Genomic DNA, 23,201 nt, shown 5'->3' with positions numbered 1-23,201 from the left:
ATCTTTAGAGCTTATTTAGGGCATTCAATTGAAATCAGGAATTTTTACAGTTAAGAGAGGAATAACAGCATTTTACTAGTGCTCGCGCACCATCAATTCTCATAAGCCAGAGTCATGATCAGACTACTGGCTTCATGTCATCATCATCCTTAAAAAACAGGAACTTTTTTAAAGGCCCTATTCTTTAATAAAAAAAACATCCTGTTTTTTCACCAAAGACATCCTTCTTTTGCAGGACAATGCACAATGTAATACTGGCCACTTCAGGTAGTTTTTACTCTCCTACATGTGTTCCTTTATTCTGCAGAATCAAAAGTCTGGGATTGTATAAAGCAGATGCACGTTGATTCTGCATTGATTTAAAACTGCCCTTCGAGAACTCGAAGTTACTGACCTTATATCCGAGACTCAGTTTACATACAGCCTACAGAGGCTCAGCAGATCATTATTATTAAAGCGGTTTGATATCACACTGGACTAATTTCTCAGGGAGATGCTCTATTTTCTGATAAGTTGGACCATAAGGCATTCATATGCAATTATTACATCTATGAAAATGATAGTATGTGCTGTTTAAGTGCGAACTTGTCAGTGAGCAATTTAAAATAATACAGTGTTTTTTTCTATCAAAGCAATAATTTATTACTGTACAATAATTTATGACTGATTCCTCAAAATTGAAATATGATCTGACTGAAGATGATGTATTTTTCAGACATTGCACTAGTTTTTTGTGTGATATTGATATCACGTCTTCACATGATATCAGTTCGCATCAGTTGATACTTAACTGTTGTAACTACGTTGGGACCTAAAAAGTGTATACACACTTCGACATGAAAAATATATGCCTATCTTCTGACGGTCATGTGATAGCATCAACGATGGTGCGACTACTGACATCTTCAGTGGAAATATAATACTACACATTGAACCCGTAATTCGATTCGAGTTTTAAACGAGGGCATGAATAACAACTGTTGAAGTGTGTATACATTTTTTACATATACATTCGGGTTCATCTTTATGACCCTCTAAAAGCTTCTGCTTCTGGTATGATGATGATAAGTATTTCAGCGCTGAAAACCAAGCAGCAGTTGCAGGGAAAAGGCATCTGCGCTGGTAACTACACTGGGTGATTTTTTTGTATTTAACATGGATACTTCTGGCTGCATCTGTTGTCAAGGGTAAACAACCGATAGTTTTCAAATCTTTATGGCGTTTCTAATATCATATTACATTGTTTGAGGATAACTTAAACAGGACACCAGATCATACGCTAGACTGTGACCCAGTTTCTTGATGTGACTCAAAATGACTCATCAGCACAAGCATTTCTTTACAGTTCCAGTTTTAATATTGACAATACATTGAATCACATTCATTTTATTGTACAAGCCTTTATTTTCAAAGGTTTATACGACTGAAAATAACATTCAATATGGGGCATGCCTGCTCTGCATTGTAAGGAGGAGGGAAAGGTTAGGACTGCAACTACGTCAGACTACTCAGGATCTCGTCTCTGTGTCTCGTCGCAGTGTCCATCTAACGAAATGAATTCCGGTGCACAGACGGTTCTTCCTACAGTTCACCAGCTGTGGCAAAAAAGTAGTAGTGTGTTGTGTAAACAAACACAGGAGAAGCTGACTGCCACCGCATACCTAGATATGTTATGTACACACACAGAAATACATACTTACAAGAAAATGTAAATACTGTATACAAAGAAACCAACTGGAAAAATCGAATTTTCAAGACAAAACAGTAACACTTTTTTTTTCTTTTTCTTTTTTTTTTTTAATCAGTGAAGATAGAAACATCAAGTGTAAATCGCCTGATCTGGGCGTTTTACGAGTCCATCTCTGTGTATTACATTCATACAGAGAGTAGACTGTTCATAGAGCTTTGAGCCCAGCAAGTTCCACTAAAGAGTCCATGCATGAGCCGCTCTCGATCGCTCTTACGCAGACACATTTGGCACTCATTCACATTAATGTGCAGGACATCACAGTCAGTGAGCTCTGCCTAAGCCTTATTAAGACAAAATATGAAGCCAGACTGCCAGTAAGTCATTCACTTTTCAGTTAGGTTTCCTTCAAAATTACCTTCTGCTGAAAATTTATCTCAGGCTTGGATGAACATAGAATTATATGCAAATCCCATTTATGACATTGCATTAACGGAGAGGTACATAGTTGTTTTGACGGAAACAAGTCGACGAGGAAAAATCTAAACAAAGATTGCAATTAAGATACCTGTAAATGCTAAATGACCATTTGACCTTTCTTTGTAAAATCTGAAAACGTTTCTTTTTTATTTTCTTTTTATTATTTTTTTTACAGTGGGATTTAATATTTAATAATTCAGGATTATTGTTGTCCTATTTCTATTTTCAGTGCAACTAGCATGGGTCTAAAATGTAACCCATAATATATGAAATTCACAGCGAAGAGCTACTTCTTTGACCCTGATGGAATAAAAAATGTTAAAAATGGATAATCCTGAAAATTAAAACACTCACAATCCAAAGAGGTCTCACACAAACAACATGAACACACAATTCTAAGGTTTCCTAGTGTAACCTCTATTTCCCCCCAAAATTTAATAACTTTTTTTGATAGCACAATTAGGTTATCTATTATCCCACGTCACATTTAATACAAATACAATTCCCTCTTCCCAGCAATGCCTGAATTAAAACCCAACAGCACATGTATATCAAGGCCTGAGAAAGACAGCAAAGCCAGTGCTGATTAAGACCTCTTTGAAAGGTGATGAAATCTCTTCGTAACACACACACACAGATCGTCATTTTTTTTTACAACTTAGACAAACACTGATATAACCCCAGTAGCTGTTATTGCAAAATGTTTTTTTTCCACACAACAATACCAAAAATATAGATGTTAAAACTAGATTGACTCTCTTAAAAGTGTTCAAAAGTGTCCAAATAGTTTATCATCGCATTCTTAGAGTACATTACAAACACTGCAATGTACCTGTGTGAGTGTATATTACAAGTTGATTTTGTTTGGCTTGACCCCACTAACAGCCGTACTGAAGTGAAATGCAGGACTCTGTGAAGATCGATCACCTCTAGCTTGAATAACTAAGCTGTTGGAATTATCAAGAAATTAATTCTGAATTAGAAATCACTACTTTTATTAAAATTATTGGAATTTTAGGCCAAACAAAAGGCTAATGAGGCTTAAATATTTCCTGCACCAACAAAAAGTTTTACTAGATCTGAAGTTCTAAAGAATTTGGCAATGAAGCTCCATGTGGATTTCCTCTCATTTCAGCATGGCTACTGGATGCTTCAGCACTGCGTCTACATCCCCACCCAATAAAACAAAAAGAATCCATACTACTGTTTCCACCTATTTTCCAAAGTTTCATATACTTATAACATACTAAGCACTTTTAAAGCTAAGTGGCAAGTGTATTTTCTGTAATCATAATGTTTAAACGGGAAAAATAATGTTATGGGTTATGCTTCAGTTATATGAATCATACAATGTATGATTCAGTTATATAGAACTCTTACCCACTGTTTCTGAAGATGGTAATAGTTATGTTTAACTGTGGTACATTTGCACGTTTATAAAATGTGAACATACACTACAGTTATACAAAACCATTGTATCTAAATGAAAAATTTGGAAAATTGGTGACAATGACTTGAAAAAACAAGCAAATATTGCAAGGCTTTTTCCCAACACATATCAACCCTAATCTTATACTAAAGTCAGAATCTCAATTGAGATTAGTCTTATCCTTTGTGCAAAAAAAAAAATAAAAAAACCCTCCCTAACAATAATTCTTGGAGCTATAAGCCTCGTGTATATGAACACCTAGTAATCGCAGAATTGAAGCCATCATTCATATTAGTCTTTTTCACAGTATAGTGTGACTGCAAGGCAACATGTACAGTAGGCTACCTGGTACTATAGGTGGAACAGACATACATGAACACTGACTGGAATTCTGCCACTAACAACAAAACATCCAAATTTTTATGTAGGAAAGAAAATGGAAAATCCTGAACTGGCATGTATAAACGGGAGGCAATATCTAAATCATCCACATTTTAGCCCTGGATAGCTTATAATCTTTGTGTAGTGAGCACAGCCATATTTTTTTTTTATTATCAGCTGCTGTTGATAGTTAGCCCTCAAACTCCATATACACTGTTGGCACATTATTTAGTATTATATTCATTTGTTTGGCACAATATGTGACGAAAATAAAATTATTCCACATGAAACTGTAGTTATAAAAACAACGTTACAATGACGTGACATGACGTAACAAAGCTGGATTCAATCGTCTTCATCATCGCCTACACTATCTTTAGAAGACAATTAATCTAAATATACGCTATCTACTCTTATTTTTAAAAGTCAAATAACAAAATTAAACAAATCCATAAATGCATAAATATGCATAATAAAATTAAATAAATTAATATAAATAAGATTTGCCTAATCAAGGCTCATGGAATGACTTCTTTTTAAATAAAAAAATAATGAAAGTCCTTCCTTCTGCATATGCATGGCTATGATGCTTTGCACAGTTTTTCCAAAACATAGATTTACATAAATACATACTCTTAGATTTCATTAACACTTGAACAAGAATCACAGATAAGTGATTACTTTGGGGGAACAGCAGTCAATCTGTAATCTTAAAGACTGGAATGTCTTTTACACTTTCCTAATTTGTACTTTCAAACAAAAAGAACTTTCTAAAACAAATTTTACATAAAACTGTATTTTATGTAAAATTAAATGTATCGAGTGTTTACATTTTATTCTAATGGAAATGTTTGTATGCTCTAGGATGTATTATACTATAAAATTTAATGATAGACCAGATGATTAAGTAAAAACTGCTGTGAATAAATAAGCCTTTAAACACATATTACTCTGTTTTTACGTGAGCTGAAAATACAGCTGTTAACAGAGCTGTTTTAGATCTGATCTACTGTAGAATGCGATATTTCCTTTTAGAACATTTTAATCACCTTTTTGTACAAACCTGTAAAGGTATAATTCTGAGGCTCAGTTTTAAAATGAGGGGCTTGATTACAATTTGATGGTCACTGGACACCAAAATCAGTTATGGACCATCTTTAGAAATTGCACGAATTTCTCTAAAATACAGCTGGTATATTCGGTTTTGCCTCATTGTATCCACAAGAAGTAGCTTAAGTGCAAATGTGTTGGAAATATGAGTGCGAGGATGGAAACTCCAAATAAATGGTGAGAGGACAGTAACACCACAGAGCTCCTTTGTTTTCTACCCATAACTTTCTTTCTTTCCTCGTTTTTTATCACTCATTTTGTCTCACAGAGGCAGGTCAGTGCTGTTGTGGCGGGTCTTTCGGGACGTGCCATCATCACGAGGCAGGGCTTTCTGCAGATTGGACATGGCTGCGGTTTTCTGCAGATCAATCACAGCATAACACTCACCACGGCGGGAGGGAGGCATTACCGGGGCAGTAGCCATGCCACGCTTCATTGGAGGCGGTCTCTGTGGCACTTGAGCTCCACCCCCTCCGTGTCCGGGGCAACTTGAGGCTCCAGTCTCCAAGTCCACCTGAATGTAGTTGAGCTGGCGAGAGGGTGGAGGGGGCAGGTGGCGACCATGCTGCTCGCAGGCTGCACTGCCAACTGTGCCACGCCCCGCCCGATGCCGACGGAAATCAAAACTGAAAACTCGGCCACCCCTCTCTGAGGGCTGAGGATGAGGAGGGCACGCGTGATGCAGATGGGTGGGAGGTTGAATCTGTTGTGAGAAAAAGGCAAGTTTAAGGATTCAAGGAATCCATGCATCCATGTTTTTTTCTGAAGGTAAAGAAAAATATTAAACTACAAACCTTACATTTGCCTCAAATTCTACAATCAATAGGAACATTTTTAACAATGATACTCATAATACACAGCTCAGGCCATTTTGAAAAGTCATTTCTCAGGAGAATCCTCAAAACATGTTCAGGAATTATGTGTGCATATTTTTGAAGAAATCAAAGACTTTTAAATAATTTTTTTATTACATTAATAATATCTTTGAGATTTATGTTTAATTCACTATGATTTTTTTCTTTGAAGTAAAATTGGATATGTGGGGCTACTTTTAAAATAAAAATATAATATTAAACTGCAATATTATCAAAAATGTTGGGGATATTTAAATCATACAACTGTTAGATACAAATGGACGCCTCCTGTCATTTTGTGTATATTGCTATAACCTGCAATATAGATTATACACATTGGATATTATAAAAAATAAATACAACAGTTGCATTGATATACTCAATAGAGATAACCTGGATTAATAGGACTTGCATTGCTGAGTATTGAACAGGTCATCTGAACAATGGCTGTAATACCTGGGTTGTTGAAGCATAATACTTGTTTACAACAACATTTCCAAGGATCTCTGCAGCAAGAAATCTGTTATCTAACATGATGTAGTAATGCTACTGTAGTAAATTTAGAACCAGATGTTGGAGGTCCTTTGTAAGCATTTCCTCACCTGTTCTGTGTTAACATAGTTTTGCAGGGCATCGCGATGAATCCCGCCACTTCCACCACTTTCCTGATGATATCCATTCGGGGTTCCTGGCCCCTCTGAGTATTCATAATCATCATAGTCCTCCTCCTCTTCCTCCTCATACTCATCATCTTCCTCGTCGTCATCCTGTTCCTCTTCTTCATCACGCTGTAGAGCACGGTACTCCCACACTGGCGGCAGTGAGGGCAGGTTCTCATAATTGAGCAGCGCAGAGCGGCGATGTCCCCCGCCATAGCCCTGCGGTGGCAATGAGGGGGCATGTGTGTGTGAAAGTGGCAGAGAGTGTGGGTGTGTATGTGGGTGTGTTTCTCCAGCTGTACTGCTGCTGCTGCTTGAGCCCACAGACTGCGACTGGGAGGCACTGCTGGGGCTCAGCCTCTGCCTGCGTGGCCCACGAAGACCATTAATGTTCTCATACGTTAGCTGGCTTCCCGGACAAGGCTCCATGCTGGAGTGCCGGTGAAGATGATGGTGGTAATGGTGATAGGAATGTGTGTTGCACATGTGAAGGGGCGGAGCCTCTTCTCCCTCGGTTTCAGAGCTGCCATCTGGCGCTCGGAGAGGGTGAGAGGAATGCCTGTCTCTGTCTCTGTCTCGCTCCATCATGTGGCGCTGTGCCGGCGTCGGCCCCAGCATGAACTTTACTTCCTGAGCCCCTGGCTGGAGGAAGAGCTGAGGGTCCTTGAGGGAGTCGTCCATGCCGCAGCAGTGCATGCTGGGTTGGCCAGGTTTGGCGGACGCCTCAGTGAAGGTGGGGGGCCGAACCTCAGGCATGGAACGGACACAGTGGCGGTTTGAAAGCTCACTCTCCATACTAACTGTATTCACATATGTATGTGTCTGCAAAGAGAAAAATGACACCACAGATTATTAGGAGTGGGAGCACATGCAGCCAGTCATGCAGCACCAGCTACAGTTCAATGAACGAGGGCTGACAATTTATGCTGCACTTATTTAAGCTCTGTATATCCTGTGCTCCTGTGGTCAATGGGCTCCAGCTCCTACCTTGCTAAACTTCATCCCAAAGTTGAACTTGTGTAGACATACAGTATTACAGATTCACAAATAACAAATCTTCTGTGTGATAATGACATATATTTGTATCATTTATCGAAAAGAATAGAGGCACCCAACTGCTTTTTCAATTGACGCCAGGGGAAATCAGAACATTCTAAAATGTGATTGAAAATTATGATCCTGCTTTAATATAATGAAGTGGTATTACATCACCATATAGCATTAAGGTTGTGTGTCCTGGCCTTACCTGGTCATCCATCCCCATGAGGCTGTGTCTGTGGTCATCAGTAAGAGAGGGCTGTGATGAGTCTGCGCTTATAGGGTACCCTGGGTAACCATTAGGAAACGTCTGCCCTGGAAACCCGGGAGCTGCACACAGATGTTTAGTGAAGTTATGACTAACACTGTACAGTGATACTGTCACGGAATTCCTAAACATTTTCCACAGATTTGTCGTAAATTTCAATAGAATGTGTAAACAGCAGCAAGAAATAGGACATAACAGGTCCATATTCATTCATGTGAGAGGTTTTATGTTAAAGCTAGATCAGAAAATATTTATGATTACGTTGGCATCATATGTGTATGTAACCGAAATGCTGATTGCTGTCTGTGTGTCTTACTATTGGGTGTTTGAGGGGTTCGAGGCATCTCCATCTCTGGTGTGTGGCCAGGCCGGGTCATAATCATGGGCTCCTCTACCACGTTAATGCTGTTGCACTGCATCAGCTCCTGCAGCAGGTTAAAGATCTCTTCTGCCCGAGAGCACTTAAATGCAAAGATCCCTGCAGGAGTATTACGTAATGCATAAGGTTTAACATATATCATAGTGCACTTACAATCTCATAAAGTAAGAGCAAAATTTATGAGGAGAATAAATTAAGGTCTGTATGCTTTTACCAAACTATTCCATGACATCATGGAACGAAAAAGTTTCCTACATCCTACACCAAATAGATCATTTCATGTCTTTCATTTTTTCTGACATTAGGGGGCAGTATAGCAACAAAAGCTACTCTACCATACAGTTTCTCGTTCTGTGGTTAGAAGAAACAACATCTACCCTGTAAAGGGCTGGAAATTACAAATTAATTACTTAGTTATTCTTATTAAAACGTTATATATGTGTCTATGTAATATTCTCATTAAAAATTTATATGCCCTAAATGTATTCTGCTTTATCAAACATGGGAAACTCCCCTCTCTCACTCCCCCCAAAAGGTCCAATAACAGAAAAAAAGTAGTATTAAATTTAAGCCAGATAGTTCAATGTGGCTATGAAATATTCAATCAGTCACTCATACACAAAGCTGATTCTCTGGCTGTCGTGATTTTTATGTGCTACTTATGTAAGTTAGTTCTCCTTCAGCTCAATATCTAATTGACTGTAAATGAGAGAAGGCATGTGCTCAGTCCTTGAGGGACAAGTGACCTCACCCTGCCCTGTCTGACAGCGCCTCCCACTCTCGAAGGAAAACAGGTTGGAATCGTAGCCGTAACGTCGCAGGCAGAGGTATGGCCACCGGATGGCATCACGCTTTCGTGTGTGCAGAATGAGCTCGGTTTGGGTGAGCTCCATAGTCCCCGATCCCAGCTCGTTCCCTTCATCATCCACATTAGTCACCTGAAAATTATATGCAGAACACAAACACAATAACTGTACAGCGATGCAGAGCTTGATTTTTTAACCTTAAAATTACTGTATATTGAAACATTTGAAGCATAATATCAAATGTGATAAGATTAATAGATTTATAGGTGTGACGATTTCCAGATGTTAAAAATATGCAACAGGATCTATGCCTTCCATTAAATAAATCTGAAGGTCATGATGCAAGACTTTAACTTTATTCTGTTTCTGTTATTAGTGTCGGAACAATTAGTGATGTAAATTGTAAATTGTACTCTGCCAGCAATGGCTTTTAAAGCTTCTTTACTATATAGAGAAGGAATCACACTGGCCTTATCCCTATCAGTAAATAAACATGAACTTGTGAACATCTACTCACTTAGCCATCCCTCTTAAACCTGCCTTTACTGTCCATCAACTGTTCTTTTTTTGGACATTTTTTTAGAAGTAGCTGTGCTGCCTTGGGAAAACTGAAAAAGCTGGTGATGCATTTCGAATTTAGAGTCAGTCATTATATTACATGAATCCACTAAAAAAACATTGACAAGGAGTGTATTACAGTTGGGCTACAGGAAATGCACTAGTATGCAGCATGTGGGTCTGGACTCTTGAGACACCTGTGTTATAGTCCAAGCCTAACAATTTTTTAAATAAATGGCATTGGCCAATTAATGGCAGTACTACAAAAATTTGTCACCAACCACAAAAATACACCATTTAAACTTGGCCCTTTTGATAAATTTTTCAAAGCAACTTACAACAGAGTCAGGATAAAGCTGAACAGCTGGGTTAAGAGTTGGAGGTGCTGTTATATTAACACACAACCTTCTGATCAGAGTCCATCACCACTGAGCCAACACCTCCTCACAAAATGGTAAGAAAATGAGGACCAATGAAGGGAATATCTGAGAATTGTCTGTTTTGGATAATAAGGCCAAGTCTCCACACTGGAAGAACTTTTCAGGGGTGTTTTTTTACTAATCTTTATTTGAACATGTATTGAAACATTGTGTTTTATAAAGTAGTGTATGTACCTTAAACTTGGTGGGGTGGTTGTCTTGAATGGCGTCTCTGTATAGACAGCTCCAACAGCTCCCCATAGCTTCAGCAGGTTAGCTGAAACCTTTTAGGCGGTGAAATTAGAGTCAGGTTTTAGTTTAAAAAAATAAAACACAACTTGTTCTGGTCATTTAAAACAGTTGGCCGAAAAGGTGTAGAGAAAAAAAAATTGTACCTGGTGCAGGCCATCAGTGGGAGTGATGCTAACGTCAATCCCAGAATTCTCTGCTGGGGGTCATGGCGGAACAAGGGTGTGCTGGTATGAGCAGCAGGTCCCAGAGCGCAAAATGTTCATATCTCCTGACAAACCAAGAAAAGAGATTCCGCTGAGAATTTTGTCCTTTTTTCTAGAGTGTGCTGTGATTAAGATACAAAAATGGAAGTCAATCTGTGCTCTGCTCCTAGGCTCCCATGGGATGTGAGGTATAATTACTTTACATGACATTTCTGTCTCACAGATGTGCACAGGCTCTGCCTCTTGATAGTGGAGAATAAATATATTCTCTTGCTTAACTCTAAAAGTTCAACTATTATCTGTATAACCTCTAGTCCTGAGATCTAGTCCGTGTCTGTTGGATGCCTGTTTCTGCTAGTTCCTTAAAGATTTCTGTCCTCATTGTGTTTTACAGATGCAACACATTGCTTATTTGTAATAAATACTTACTTAATACATGTGGCCATAAAGACAATTAATTTAGAATTAATGTAACACTAATTAATTAGCGCCCTCTACACAGGAAGTTGTACTTTTAACTGCACATTTACATAACAGTTGGTTCTGAAGTAACACGTTTGCATCTCCAAATACCAAGAAAACAGCCATCATTTTTAATGTGGCGAATAAAAATATAAAATGACATCTAAACAGGTCTCCAAAACACACACGCACACACCTTAAGACCCTTAAGATCCTTTCACAGATTTCTAGGTTCTATTTTTAACCACCAAAATGTCTGAATGAAATGGGGCACCTACAGTATTTGCAACTTGTACATATTAAACAATTAGGTTATGGGGTTCGTACTAACGTTTAATCAGGCAAAAAAGAATAAGTTTAAATAATTTGCTTTTATCTGACTGTTCTGTGATTTACAGATATTGTGTCTTAAACTTTTAACCCTTTATAAGATCAAAGCAGAACATTTTATCCTTGTTTAGTGCAAAAACATTTTTATAACATGTAAGTTACATGCTTAATAAATGACCTAATTAACTAACTTTGAACAAACTTAAAATGATTTGTAGCCTTTTGCATAAAAAAAGTTCTAATGCCACAATCTGGAACCTTATTAAAACCAAGCAATGCAAATTATTCTGACAAATGAATCTGAAAGGTGTTAAAATTGGTATCACAAGAGAATTAACATATGGGGAGTGCAGCCTAATATCTTTTTTTTTTTTTATGTGAAGATAACAGGAACCTTTCTTTCCTTGTTCCCATTATGTTCTCCTGAAGGAGACACCTTTGTTACATTTTATATATATATACAGTACTGTGCAAAAGTCTTAGGCACCATATTATATGCTGTATCAATTTTGTTATACTGTATATGTTTATCATGTCTACATTATTATGTACAAAATAATTTAGTATTTCCATATATAACTTAAAAATTTATAAATAAAAAACATTACAGGAAACTATATGCATGGCTGTAAAGAAAGAAATATAGAACAAGACAGACCAGTTTTCAGATGGAAACAAAAAACTTAATGTACGCTTATGGGATTTGCATAAAAATTTAAAGAAGCGAGTGTGACAAAGTTACCAGAAGAACTCATTTTCCTCAGCATGCTCAATAAAACCTAACAGCTGTTTTCTTATAAAACTGCCTAAATTTGTGTCTAAAACTCCTGATTTTAAGCAAGGGGTTCCACTCCAAATATTGACGGTTTATTTTATTACTCTTTATTGCTCTTTATAAAAGTTTCTATTATGCAGAAATGTTTTCAAAAGCATATTTTGCTTATGCTATATTTTTGTATCTTCCCGAGACTTGCATAGTACTATAAGTAAAATAGCTGTTAGGTTTTACTGAGCATGCTGGGGTTCTTGCTCCTTTCTATTTTTATGCAAATACCAGGAGCCTACATTTGGTTTTTTGTTTTCATCTGAAAACTGGTCTGTCTTGTTCTATATTTCTTTCTTTACAGCCATGCATATATTCTCCTGTAATGTTATTTATTTATATATAAAATATATAAATTATTTTACAATATAATAATTTAGGGTTCACAAATAATGCTCTGTTTTTACAGTCAACATTTACAGATACAGCTTAAAGATGCATACTAAAAGTTCAGCAGATGAACCCTTGATGCTACTTTCTAGGTTAAAATCATTTTGTCAAAATATTGTACAGGCACCAGATGAAGGTATAGCAACAGATGAGTAAAACATTGCTAGCATGCCAGTGTAACTTTGTTCGAATCTTCTTTCCCAGGTGTCAGGAGTAAGACTGGGTGTTAAGATGGAATCAAGGAGCAGTTTTTATTGTATAGCATAGTAGTGCACAAGGCTTGGAGTGCAGTCTGCTCTAACTTACCGACTTTCTGATCCCAGCAGCATCTGACCCGAATACTCTAAACCTAAAAAAAAAAAAAAAAAAACACAAAATCACGAAGCAGGCCTACTTCTTCTTCTTCTTCTTCTTCTTTTTTTTACTCCTACTACAAACTGACCCTGTGTTTGTGCAAACGTGCATGATCACAAAACAAAACGTTTCGTAGTAGAATGTGCGCCAAATCTACGACTGCAATCACGCCTTCCAGTTCCATTCATGTGGCATTGAGTCACAGTGCATAGCTGTTCGGGATGAAACTGCATCCCATTGCATCGTCAGTTAAATAGTCCAGTCCAGCTGGACTGTCACATGATCTTGTTGCAGTGCATGCAAAGCCTACATGTGTAAATATTCATAACACAAAACATGGTCTGAAATATCTCCAAGAAGCTAAAAATCTATGCATGCTTCATGCATACCTCTCGTGTTCCCGTCTCTGACTGACACCCGAGATGTACAGGCGCTTCAAATAAGAGCAAATGAAGGAAAATCCGAGCTCAAGGTTACGCGTTAAACGAGCTGTTAATGAGCGCTGTGGCCAGAGCCAGGAGAAATGAGAAAAGGCGAAGATGCACGATCAGGAGGGAACAAATCTGTCTCCAAAATGGCATTCTATTGTTTATAAGCCAACGCAGACGTCAGTAATATAGGAGACAGAAATGCGATTCAGCCAGCAGCCATAGAGAAAGCTGTAGCGAGAGAGCGCGCGCTGTATAGTAACACAGTCCTACCGTAAAGCCTACTACAGCTGGATGCTAGTGTCGGCGGAAATACTGCGGGCTACACTCACACACCCACACACACGTACACACACTATAATAAACAGTGTCCTGCGAGCGTCAGCATCAGCACCAGTCCGTGTTGAATGTGAATGCTGCTGCTGCTGCGGAGGAGGAGGAGGAGGAGGAGGACGGTGAAGCTGTGCAGCTCGTGCGCTACTCACATGTTCGGCAGCGGAACCTGAGCGATGGAGCTGCGGTGCGAGTCCGCGGTGCTGCACACAGGAGAGGAGAGGCGGGCTGCTGGAGGGATGGCTGGATGACTGGCTGGCTGTCCTTCGCTTCCGTCACTCACAATAATGCTTTCAGGGAGCTTTCATTATTTTTATTTATTTATTTTTTTAAAACAAAAATCAAAAATCAAAACCGCCGTGAGTTGAAATAAAAGATTATAAAGGCAGTTGTTTTCCCCCCTCAACGCCCCCTTGCTGCGGCACGGGCCTGTCTTTGACATTTGCCGAGCGCCGGGGTGAGAGTTCAGCCAGCCAACGAGGGCTGATGGAGCGGCAAGAAGGTAGACACGCTGGAGGACCAGCTGAGGCGGAGCGCGCGCTCACCGGCACACGCACGATGACGCGCTGCCAACCGCTCATAATCCGCGCGAGCACCTACACGGCTCCAGTACCTGCACTCCAAACACAGTATCGCACCTTTCCCTCATGCTGAATGCCTGCAAACATATTTTATTACATAAACACAAAAAACTGTATAAGTGAAATTACTTATTTTGTCAAAGATTAACGGGGGGGGACAAATTGTGACTTTGCACATTTACGTACAAGTTGCTTAACAAGCTAACTAGAACAAACAACTGGGTCCTCATTTATTTTTCAGATTTAGGCGAAGCTTTTAAGTCCTCCATTGGTGTCACTCATTTTATAATTATGACTGTCGAGAATTAAACATAAAAACTTGAAAATGATCTTACACATTGAAGCTGTTTTGTAGTAATAGTAGTAATAGTTAAGATTTTTCTCTAAATTGTCATTGTCATTGATGTTGCAGGAAGAGAAGTAACACTATTAAATGTATTTAAAAATGCACTAAGCTCTACTTTTGTGGATTCATAAGTTTTACAAGTAAATTGTTGCTATTAAAGAAGGTTCAGGTGTCAAAAAAAGAAATAAATTTCATAGATTTTTATGACCCTGCTTCCACCTTTTTTGTAGAATGACCCAATTGGTAAATATTACTTAGCTACTCAATGACATTCAACACCTGTTTCACACGCAATCACTAATGAGGGGGAAATATCCCTATTTCTCTTTCTTTTTTCTCTAAAACATTCCTGGTAGTTTATCACAACAGAACCACATGTCGTGGTTTTGGTTTCAAGACAATAGATCTGAAATTGTTGAACTTTTTTTTTTTTTAATTATAAAAACCTAAAATTTTAACAGAGGTGTATAGACTTTATATATCCACTTTATATCACTAAAACTATATACAGTGTAATTAGTACCTGAGTCTAATTTCTCTCATGGTGTCTTCCTCATGTGAGCTCAGAGATTTTTTTTCCTTGCCACGGTCATCTAGAGTATGCTCATAAGGAATCTAAATCTCTAATTCTGTACAGCTACTTTGTGAAAAATACTATTGTTATGCTCTGTACGATAGCTGAATTATGCCATTTGGCAACAAAAAAATCAAGTGCAATCTAATGAGAGTGAAATATGTTTGAGAATGTGCTTGATAAGATAAAATATTTAATTACAGTTAATTTTAGTTATTTTTTTACTTTTAAGTACTTTTTAGTTAATTTTAGTTTTATCTACTGACTGTGTGTACAGTTCCTTTGCATACTTTTTGAACATTTTCACATTTTGTTACATTACAACCATAAGCAGAAATGTATTTTATTGGGATTTTATGTGATAGACCAACACAAAGTGGCACATAATTGTAAACCTATAAAATTGTAAAAATGTAAAAAAAAATTATAAAAGGTTTTCAACATTTTTTACAAATAAAAATATGAAAAACAGTAAAGTGCATTTGTATTCTTCCCTATTTACTCTGATACCCCTAACTAAAATCCAGTGGGGCCAACTGCCTTTAAAAGTCACCTAATTAGTAAATATAGTTCATCTGTGTGTAATTTAATCTCAGTATAAATACTGCAGTTCTGTAAAGTTTTTAGAGGTTTGTTAGTGAGCATTAGTAAACAAACAGCATTTTGAAGCCCAAGGAAAACACAGACAGGTCAGTGATAATGTTGTAGACATGTTTGAAGCAAGGTTAGGTTGTACAAAAATATCCTAAGTTTTAAACATCTCACAGAGCACTGTTCAATCCATCATCCGAAAATAGAAAGAGTTTGGCACTGCAAATCTACCAAGACATGACCGTCACCTAAACTGACAGGCCAGGCAAGGAGAGCATTAAGCAGAGAAGAACACAGAACAATTATTAGTCATATACTCCGCAAATCTGGCCTTTATGGAAGAGTGACAAAAAGAAACTAATTGTTGGCAACAAGTAGTAAGTAGACCAGTTTGAAGTTCGTGACCAGCAAATGAGAAAATTTTTTTACTTTTTGGCCTTAATGCAAAACTCTATGTGCAGCAGAAAACTAACACTGTACATGGCAGTGGCAGCATCATGGTGTGGGGACACTTTGGGTTGGTCTATCACATAAAATCCCAATAGAATCTAAAATCTAAATAATTCTTTTGATTGTGTAAAGTTGCTTTGCGACACTGTCAATTGTTAAAAGCGCTATACAAATAAAATTGAATTGAATTAAAATACATTCACGTTTGTGGTTGTAATGTAACAAAATGTGAAAAAGTTCGGGGTATGAAAATCTTTGCAAGGCACTATAATTATAACATTAATGTATGACTAAGTATGGCTGAGAACACAATTGTTTTTTTTTTTTTTTTTTTCCCTTTTATTATAGAGTTTATATTAAACCAAAAATAAACCTTGTGTAAAATAATAAAAAGAAGAGTTTTAACATATAATATTTAGTATCTTGCACTAATATTTATGTAACTGCTATTAAAAGCTTTTTTTTTGTAAGCATTAATTAATATTATATTACCTGATGCAGTCTGTTTTTTTTTTTATAAGACTGTTATTACATTTTTATTGATTGGGTATATAATTCACTCACTGCGTTATAAAAAATATATATATTTAAAAAAACCTGTTCGAAAAAAAACCTAAAAGAAGTAATGTATAATTTTGGATGGTTTACTAGTTGGAAATGAATTCAGTATAACTTATTTTAAATACTCACTCACTAATCGTTTATACCACTTTATCCTGTATTCAAGGTCGCGGGGGGCCCGGAGCCTATCCCAGGAGGCTCAGGGCACGAGGCGGGGTACACCCTGGACAGGGTGCCAATCCTTCGCAGGGTACACACACATACATTCACTCACACACTCATTCACACACTACGGGCAATTTGAGAACGCCAATTAGCCTAACCCGCAGGTCTTTGGACTGTGGAAGGAAATCGGAGTACCCGGTGGAATCCCACCATACACAGAGAGAACATGCAAACTCCATGCACACAGAGACGAGGAATCGAACTTGGACCCTGGAGGTGCAAGGTGACGTTGCTAACCACTACACCACCGGCCTTAATTTAATTACAAATACAGTATATAAAACTACTGCCATGTTTAACACTATGTAATTGCCCAGATGCAACTTGAGCAATATTACCAAATTTAAGAAAATAAAATGATAGTAATAATTGATGTAATATAGTATGTAATGACTGAGTTAGATTCTAGGTGGTGCTTCACAAATCATAGCTCAAAGCCCAATAAGGGTGAATAAGCAGCTGCACACCATACATGAACAACCCCCAGCACTTCCATACAACACAAAGAAACTTTTTCGTGAGGGTGTTTTACTGCTTTCGAGGTTATCACAGTCAATTAATGGTCAAAAAAGGTAAAGTTACCACCCAGCCCAGTCCTTTTTGTCTGGATGAAAGTCTGAGCACACCACACACACATACACAATACTGCTGATTCAGGTGTTTTGTGAGATGAAAGACCAAAAGGTGTGCCTTAGGCATGTATTAGGAAACAGTATGAACTAAAGACTATGCAGCAAACCCTATATAGCCCTCTGACTGCTTTAATTTAGCTGGTGAAAATTAAAGGTTTAATCAACCTTTCTAAAAAACAGTTTTTGTAACTTTTTTTAACAATTCTCCTTTAACAATTCCTCAGTAGGTAATCTAGAATACTTTAAAGTAACTTAGACTTTGGGCAGAGTATTTTATCTCAAATGGCAACATTACCATAAGGTGTGTTTATTATTCTGCTCTACAGAATAATTATACAATATTCTACAGTTACAGTGAAACACACACACACACACATACATGAACACACTGTTCAAAGTCAAAGCATTACTCACCTGAGCTCCTCCAGGGTCCATGTTTGATTCGTGCCTCAGGTCTGTGTGTGTGTGTGTGTGTGTGTGTGTGTGTGGGGCATTGCATGTTCTCCCCGTGCTTGGTGGGTTTCCTTCGGGTTCTCCGGTTTCCTCCCGCAGTCCAAAGACATGCAGATTAGGCTTATTTGCGTATATGCTTGTGAGTGCGTTTGTGTGTATTTATGTGTGTGTATTTGACTCTAACTCAGTCTTCGTCTATGGGGCAGCCCATACAGGGTGTAACCCGCCTCAAGCCTTAAGTGTCCTCTGACCCTGAATGCAGACATAGACGAAGACTGAGTTAGAGTCAAATAAAACTAATAAACTACAGTATGTAAGGATGTTAATAGGGATTTGTGTGTTAATTGTTCTGATATTATCATTCATTTAAGGTTAATAAATTGTAAAATTAGTGAAACGTTTAGTAATCAATACTTTGTGTTAAACAGTTGAAAGAGTTATGCCAAATAATTCTTTCTATACCTGGATTACCTTTGTATAACATGAAAGTCGTGCATTATAATGTACAGTATTTTGTGTTACACAACCCTACACTCGAACCTTATGAAACGAAGGGGCGTGGCCATATGTTTCACAAGTGTATACGCCCACTGCATTCTTATTTCAAATTTCCGAACGCGTGCAGCGCTACGCAACGTTTTACTGTGGGGTTTTTTTTTTTGCTGTTGAAGAACGTCACATCTTTAATTTTAGGTAAGGCAAGTAATAATAGATTTTTTAAAGGGGTCTTAACTCATATGCAAGTGATTGAACAGTTTCGTTGATCTGACAGCGCGTTTGCTTTTGTAACCGAGTCCGGTAGTGTTCATGCAAACATTATGTAACTTAGGTTAGTTTGACGAGCTCGAATAGATTTTAGACGTTACGTATGAATTATATATCCAGATCTAGACAATATGTGATTATTTAACAGTTATCGAGATGTGAGAATATATTTTTTTTGCTTTAGTACAGTTTGAACGAGCAACGTGTTTACTAATAAATCAACAGGTTCCAGTTTAGCAGTGACTTTATGTCTTTTTAGTAGAATTGTTGTTGTTGTTTTATTTGACTTTCCGAAACACATCAATCTAAAGGTCATGGATGAGAAAATAAAACACTTTTTTTCATATTTATTAATTAATGAGATGTTCATGAAGCCCTTTGTGTGATGAGTAAGGTTTGGTAGCGGTGCTGAATACTTTGGACTCTTAGTGCTGACTCGGCTCATTGATCATCATCTCATTAAAACTGTCGCTATTATGTGTCAAACAGTTCAGAGTCGATTCATTGAATACTTTCCCTCTATTTATGGTTGCATTATTATTAATATTATTATTTTTATTATTACAATGGCTCCTCATTGATGTGAGTCGTTTACAAACGATTCACTTAAAAGAGCCGTCTCGAAGAGTCGACTCCTTAGCACAAAACAAAATCCATCTAGTCCCTTCTGGTTTCGAACCACAGGGACCAACGTGGCAAGAAGCCAACCACTACTATTCAGCTTGATGCACCGCAAACCACCAGTCACTGAGATTACGTCATTGTCTTATTTAACCTTGGTCACCTTACTTTATTGTTGCCTACACTTGCACTGCATATCCCATAAAACCCAGCTTTATCATTGTGTGATTGTTAAGTTGTAAATAATATTTAAGTTAATGCTTTATGGGGCAGGAAGCAGGAACAGGTACCTTACAGAACTTTATACTCATTCTTACTTCTTGATCTGTTTGTTGGAGCCATGTGGAAGATGTTGGGTCTGACTGCCCTGCCACATGTTGGTGGGATCCTTGGAGGCTATATCACCAGAAAGGAGGTGAAGACGTGGTACACCACTCTTAACAAACCGTCATGGAGGCCACCCAACTCGGCTTTTGGAATCGTATGGACGACTTTATACACCGGCATGGGGTAAGTATGTCAGAGGCATAGCGAGTTGACTTGCCTTTATAATATGTGATAAGTACTACAGTAACACTATGTTATGGTAGCGCTGTATATAATGTGGTATGTTCTGTGGAAATCTGGCCTAGGCAATAGTTAATAGAAAATAAGCTAGAACAAAAGCTTTTCAATTAGACTGGAAATAGAAATCATGAGGTGCACTTCTCATGTATTTATTAACTAATGCTGTTGTTAATGTTACAGATATGGTTCTTACCTGGTGTATAAAGAGCTAGGAGGCTTCACAGAAGATGCTGTGGTCCCACTGGGACTCTATGGCCTGCAGCTAGCACTAAACTGGGCATGGACTCCTATCTTTTTTGGGGCACACAAGATTAAACTGGTATGACAGCACGCTTTTCTTAGCCCAAGCTTTCATAATACCAGTATTTTATTCCATATTACAAAATCACAACATTACAGAATATTAGTCGGTGCTCATTTGACTGTACGTTGTGAAACCTGCAAAAGTTTAAAAAGTCTGAAATTCTTCTATCAAGCATACATTGTAAAAACAGGTATGTTTGAAGATCGACTGATGTTTTTTTGTCTCTGCTCCTGCAGGCACTCATTGAGCTTGTCGTGCTGACAGGGACAGTGGCTGCCACCATGGTGTCCTGGTACCCAGTGAACCGCACTGCAACTCTCCTCATGACTCCATACCTGGCCTGGCTCTGCTTGGCCACCTCGCTCAACTACTGTATCTGGAGGGACAACCCTGATACCAAAAAAGACTAGGCAGGACAAATATGAAATTACCATGCACTTAAAGGCACATTTGACTTAGTAACATTACTACAACTATGCCTGTAACCATATTTAGTTCAATATATGAATGAAATCATGTCAGCTGCTTGAGTGGATGAATTTTAAACATGAGGATAATCAATATACTAACATCTCAACTGGCTTTGTAAAAAAAAAAAAAAAATTTGATTTTTCAATAAAAAACAGACCCATGCAACTATAATGGGGGTGGGGGGATTTGGGGGGAGCTAAAATTATTGTTTGCATTGCTTTTTTCCAAGATAAAAATTGCCTGCTTGCCTCCTCCCACAATCAATACTTTTGGCCATTTCACACTCAGACAAGGCGTGTTTCAAAATGGCGTGAAATGACCTTTATCTCACATGAACATACTGTCTGGTGGGTGCCAAACTGTGAGTGTGTTCACTTAACCATGTATGCTATCTACACTGTGTGTTGGAGTGAAGACTGAAAGCACATATTTAGAATAATTTTGCCTTAGTTTAGAAACAATTGGCCTTATTCATCAACTCTTGTTAAGAAGAAATTTCTTAAATTCCTCATAATTTTCATGAAGGTTTTGACATTCAACAAACTGAATTTGGTATTGCTCTTAAGTAAGAACAGAATTTATGCATGCTAAAGAATACGCTTGTGTACATTTGAGTGCTGACAGGCTTGTGATAAACTGTGTTATAACGCAGTCCAACTCTCCCATCACCAATCATGATCTTGAAGGAATAAATGTTTTGACATGGCATAAGCCTATTAAAATGATGCCTTCGCAAATGCATGTCATAATAAAAGCAAAAGGTGGTCCAATGAAAGTGTGTGTAACTTTTTTTTGGCCTAGCAGTGTTTTATAGCAATGACATTTCATACATATTACATATAAAATATAGAAAATATATAATATTTAATAGATTTATATATTTTTTTGGACTAAAAAACACCATCACCAAAAAGGTGGTAACATATATTTTTTTTTCTTTCTTTTTTTTTTTTTTTTTTACAAATAAAAAAAAATGAATAAATTTTTGAAGGTTTTTGAAGTGTTCCAGAGAAGCATTTGGGCAATTCTTTCTTGGTTGTCCAGATCAGATACAGGGCAGGTAAACAGCACATGCGTGCATGCAGGAAGGTGTTGCTGCAGGAGGTTACTGGCTGTGAGGGATCAGGGTTTGCTAAGAGGGTTGTTTCCTCTGCAGCAGTTTATGTGTCAACCATTGCAATGCCTTTTTTATTTGAGGAGTTTTCAATTAACTGTTTGTTCTACGCTCCAAAACCAAATGAATACATATTGAATACACACTAAGCACTTAGGTAACACAACTTGACTTTTGAAAAGCCAGCTTACCTTCTGATTCTAAGATAGGAGATAGCCTAGGACATGAATCTGCTGGCATGTGGGCAAGGTAAAGTCTTTGTCCAAATGCTCAGTTAATGGTAAAGTACGCCCAAGAATGCAGTCTTTTCAGTAATGGCTCTGATCGGCTGGTCCTGCCCTGATAAGCCTGGGTAAACCTGTCTCCCTCCAGTGGTCTGAATGTGCCTTTTTTTCTCTTTTTGTGACAGAATTCACTGAAGTAATATTATGCATCTTTTCTGTGTAAATTAATTTTATATCCACTACTGACACTACTTGATATGACACCTCATTTGCTATTAAACTCCTGCAGCAGTACTCCTTCACAACTACGGAATGAATTATTATTTTTTTACTTTTGGAGTCTGGTGCTCTTCATACATCCATTTGAACAGTCCTGAATTCCCTCTTTTTCTACTTCTATTCCTAATTTGTGTGTGTACATGGCTTTGGTCGTTTATGAGGAGAGTTTAATTTAAACTATGTTAATTAGGATGAAACGAGCATTCATGTTCAATTTACAAAGACAAGAGGATTAAAAATCCTCCAGTTAGCCTAATCTGCATATCTTTTGGACTGTGGGAAAAAACCCACCAAGCACAGGAAGAACATGCAAACTTCATGCACACAGACCCCGTGGCAGGAATCAAACTGAAATTTGCTTAAGAACTGCTTGCTCAACACTGCTTGTGTTGGGGGTGGTGTAACACATTGTCCTTCGCTCACTTGTGTGAGCTGACTGATGCCCATGATTGCCTATAAAGCTGTGATTGACGTGAGAGTGCTAGGAGCCTCGCGGGTCATGGGCCATGGCTATGGAAGACTACAGCATCACCCAGGAATCAAACTAGCGATCTTCAAATGATAAGGCAAACACACCCAACACACTATTAAAACCTGGTGCTGAACTGCCAATCCCATAGAAAAACCATGGTCAGAATAAAATCATGAATTGTTGTGATTGGAGAACACAATCACTTGGGGAAGCTGCATTGTTAAAAAAAACAACAACAGCTAAACAGCTGTGGGGCTATAGCAATTTGGGAACACTTGTTCCTGAGGCTAATCAAAAAAAGGCTTTAATGTGCAAAGGAGCATAAAGA

General features: G+C 37.8%; 2 protein-coding genes across 3 annotated transcripts; one reads left to right on the top strand and one right to left on the bottom strand.

Annotated features, from left to right (window-relative positions):
• Nucleotides 1–1,356: 1,356 nt before the first annotated feature.
• Nucleotides 1,357–13,880, bottom strand: frs3 (fibroblast growth factor receptor substrate 3). 2 transcript variants are annotated; one of them, XM_053497852.1, is made up of 9 exons: nucleotides 13,796–13,880; nucleotides 12,835–12,877; nucleotides 10,464–10,588; nucleotides 10,264–10,352; nucleotides 9,037–9,223; nucleotides 8,223–8,384; nucleotides 7,847–7,968; nucleotides 6,544–7,422; nucleotides 1,357–5,790 (listed from the first exon to the last, which is right to left on the bottom strand). In XM_053497852.1, the coding sequence occupies exons 4-9, from the start codon at nucleotides 10,327–10,329 to the stop codon at nucleotides 5,350–5,352; spliced, it is 1,857 nt and encodes a 618-aa protein (XP_053353827.1). In that variant the 5' UTR covers nucleotides 10,330–10,352; nucleotides 10,464–10,588; nucleotides 12,835–12,877; nucleotides 13,796–13,880; the 3' UTR covers nucleotides 1,357–5,349. The 2 variants fall into 2 exon arrangements, with proteins under 2 accessions (XP_053353827.1, XP_053353828.1); XM_053497853.1 differs by lacking the exon at nucleotides 13,796–13,880 and adding an exon at nucleotides 13,272–13,354.
• Nucleotides 13,881–18,646: 4,766 nt separating this feature from the next.
• tspo (translocator protein) lies at nucleotides 18,647–21,559 on the top strand. Its single transcript, XM_053497648.1, has 4 exons — nucleotides 18,647–18,749; nucleotides 19,781–19,952; nucleotides 20,190–20,328; nucleotides 20,550–21,559. Exons 2-4 carry the CDS (start codon nucleotides 19,783–19,785, stop codon nucleotides 20,721–20,723), a joined length of 483 nt encoding a protein of 160 aa, XP_053353623.1. The 5' UTR covers nucleotides 18,647–18,749; nucleotides 19,781–19,782; the 3' UTR covers nucleotides 20,724–21,559.
• The last annotated feature ends 1,642 nt before the right edge of the window (nucleotides 21,560–23,201 follow it).

This window comes from Clarias gariepinus, chromosome 6 (genome assembly GCF_024256425.1).
Source record: "Clarias gariepinus isolate MV-2021 ecotype Netherlands chromosome 6, CGAR_prim_01v2, whole genome shotgun sequence".
NCBI lineage: Eukaryota > Metazoa > Chordata > Actinopteri > Siluriformes > Clariidae > Clarias > Clarias gariepinus.
The sequence above is the reverse complement of the archived record's forward strand: the minus strand, read 5'-3'. Positions and strand labels throughout refer to the sequence as shown.

Excerpts from the sequence above, each read along its gene's own strand:
- frs3 (XM_053497852.1), bottom strand. The coding sequence starts at position 10,329 with ATGGGGAGCTGTTGGAGCTGTCTATACAGAGACGCCATTCAAGACAAC. Across the intron at positions 8,385-9,036 it reads GCGCTGTCAGACAGGGCAGG|GGATCTTTGCATTTAAGTGC; the intron begins GTGAGGTCACTT and ends ATACTCCTGCAG. Across the intron at positions 5,791-6,543 it reads ACTATGTTAACACAGAACAG|ATTCAACCTCCCACCCATCT; the intron begins GTGAGGAAATGC and ends TTCTCACAACAG.
- tspo (XM_053497648.1), top strand. The coding sequence starts at position 19,783 with ATGTGGAAGATGTTGGGTCTGACTGCCCTGCCACATGTTGGTGGGATC. Across the intron at positions 19,953-20,189 it reads ACTTTATACACCGGCATGGG|ATATGGTTCTTACCTGGTGT; the intron begins GTAAGTATGTCA and ends TTAATGTTACAG. Across the intron at positions 20,329-20,549 it reads GGGCACACAAGATTAAACTG|GCACTCATTGAGCTTGTCGT; the intron begins GTATGACAGCAC and ends CTGCTCCTGCAG.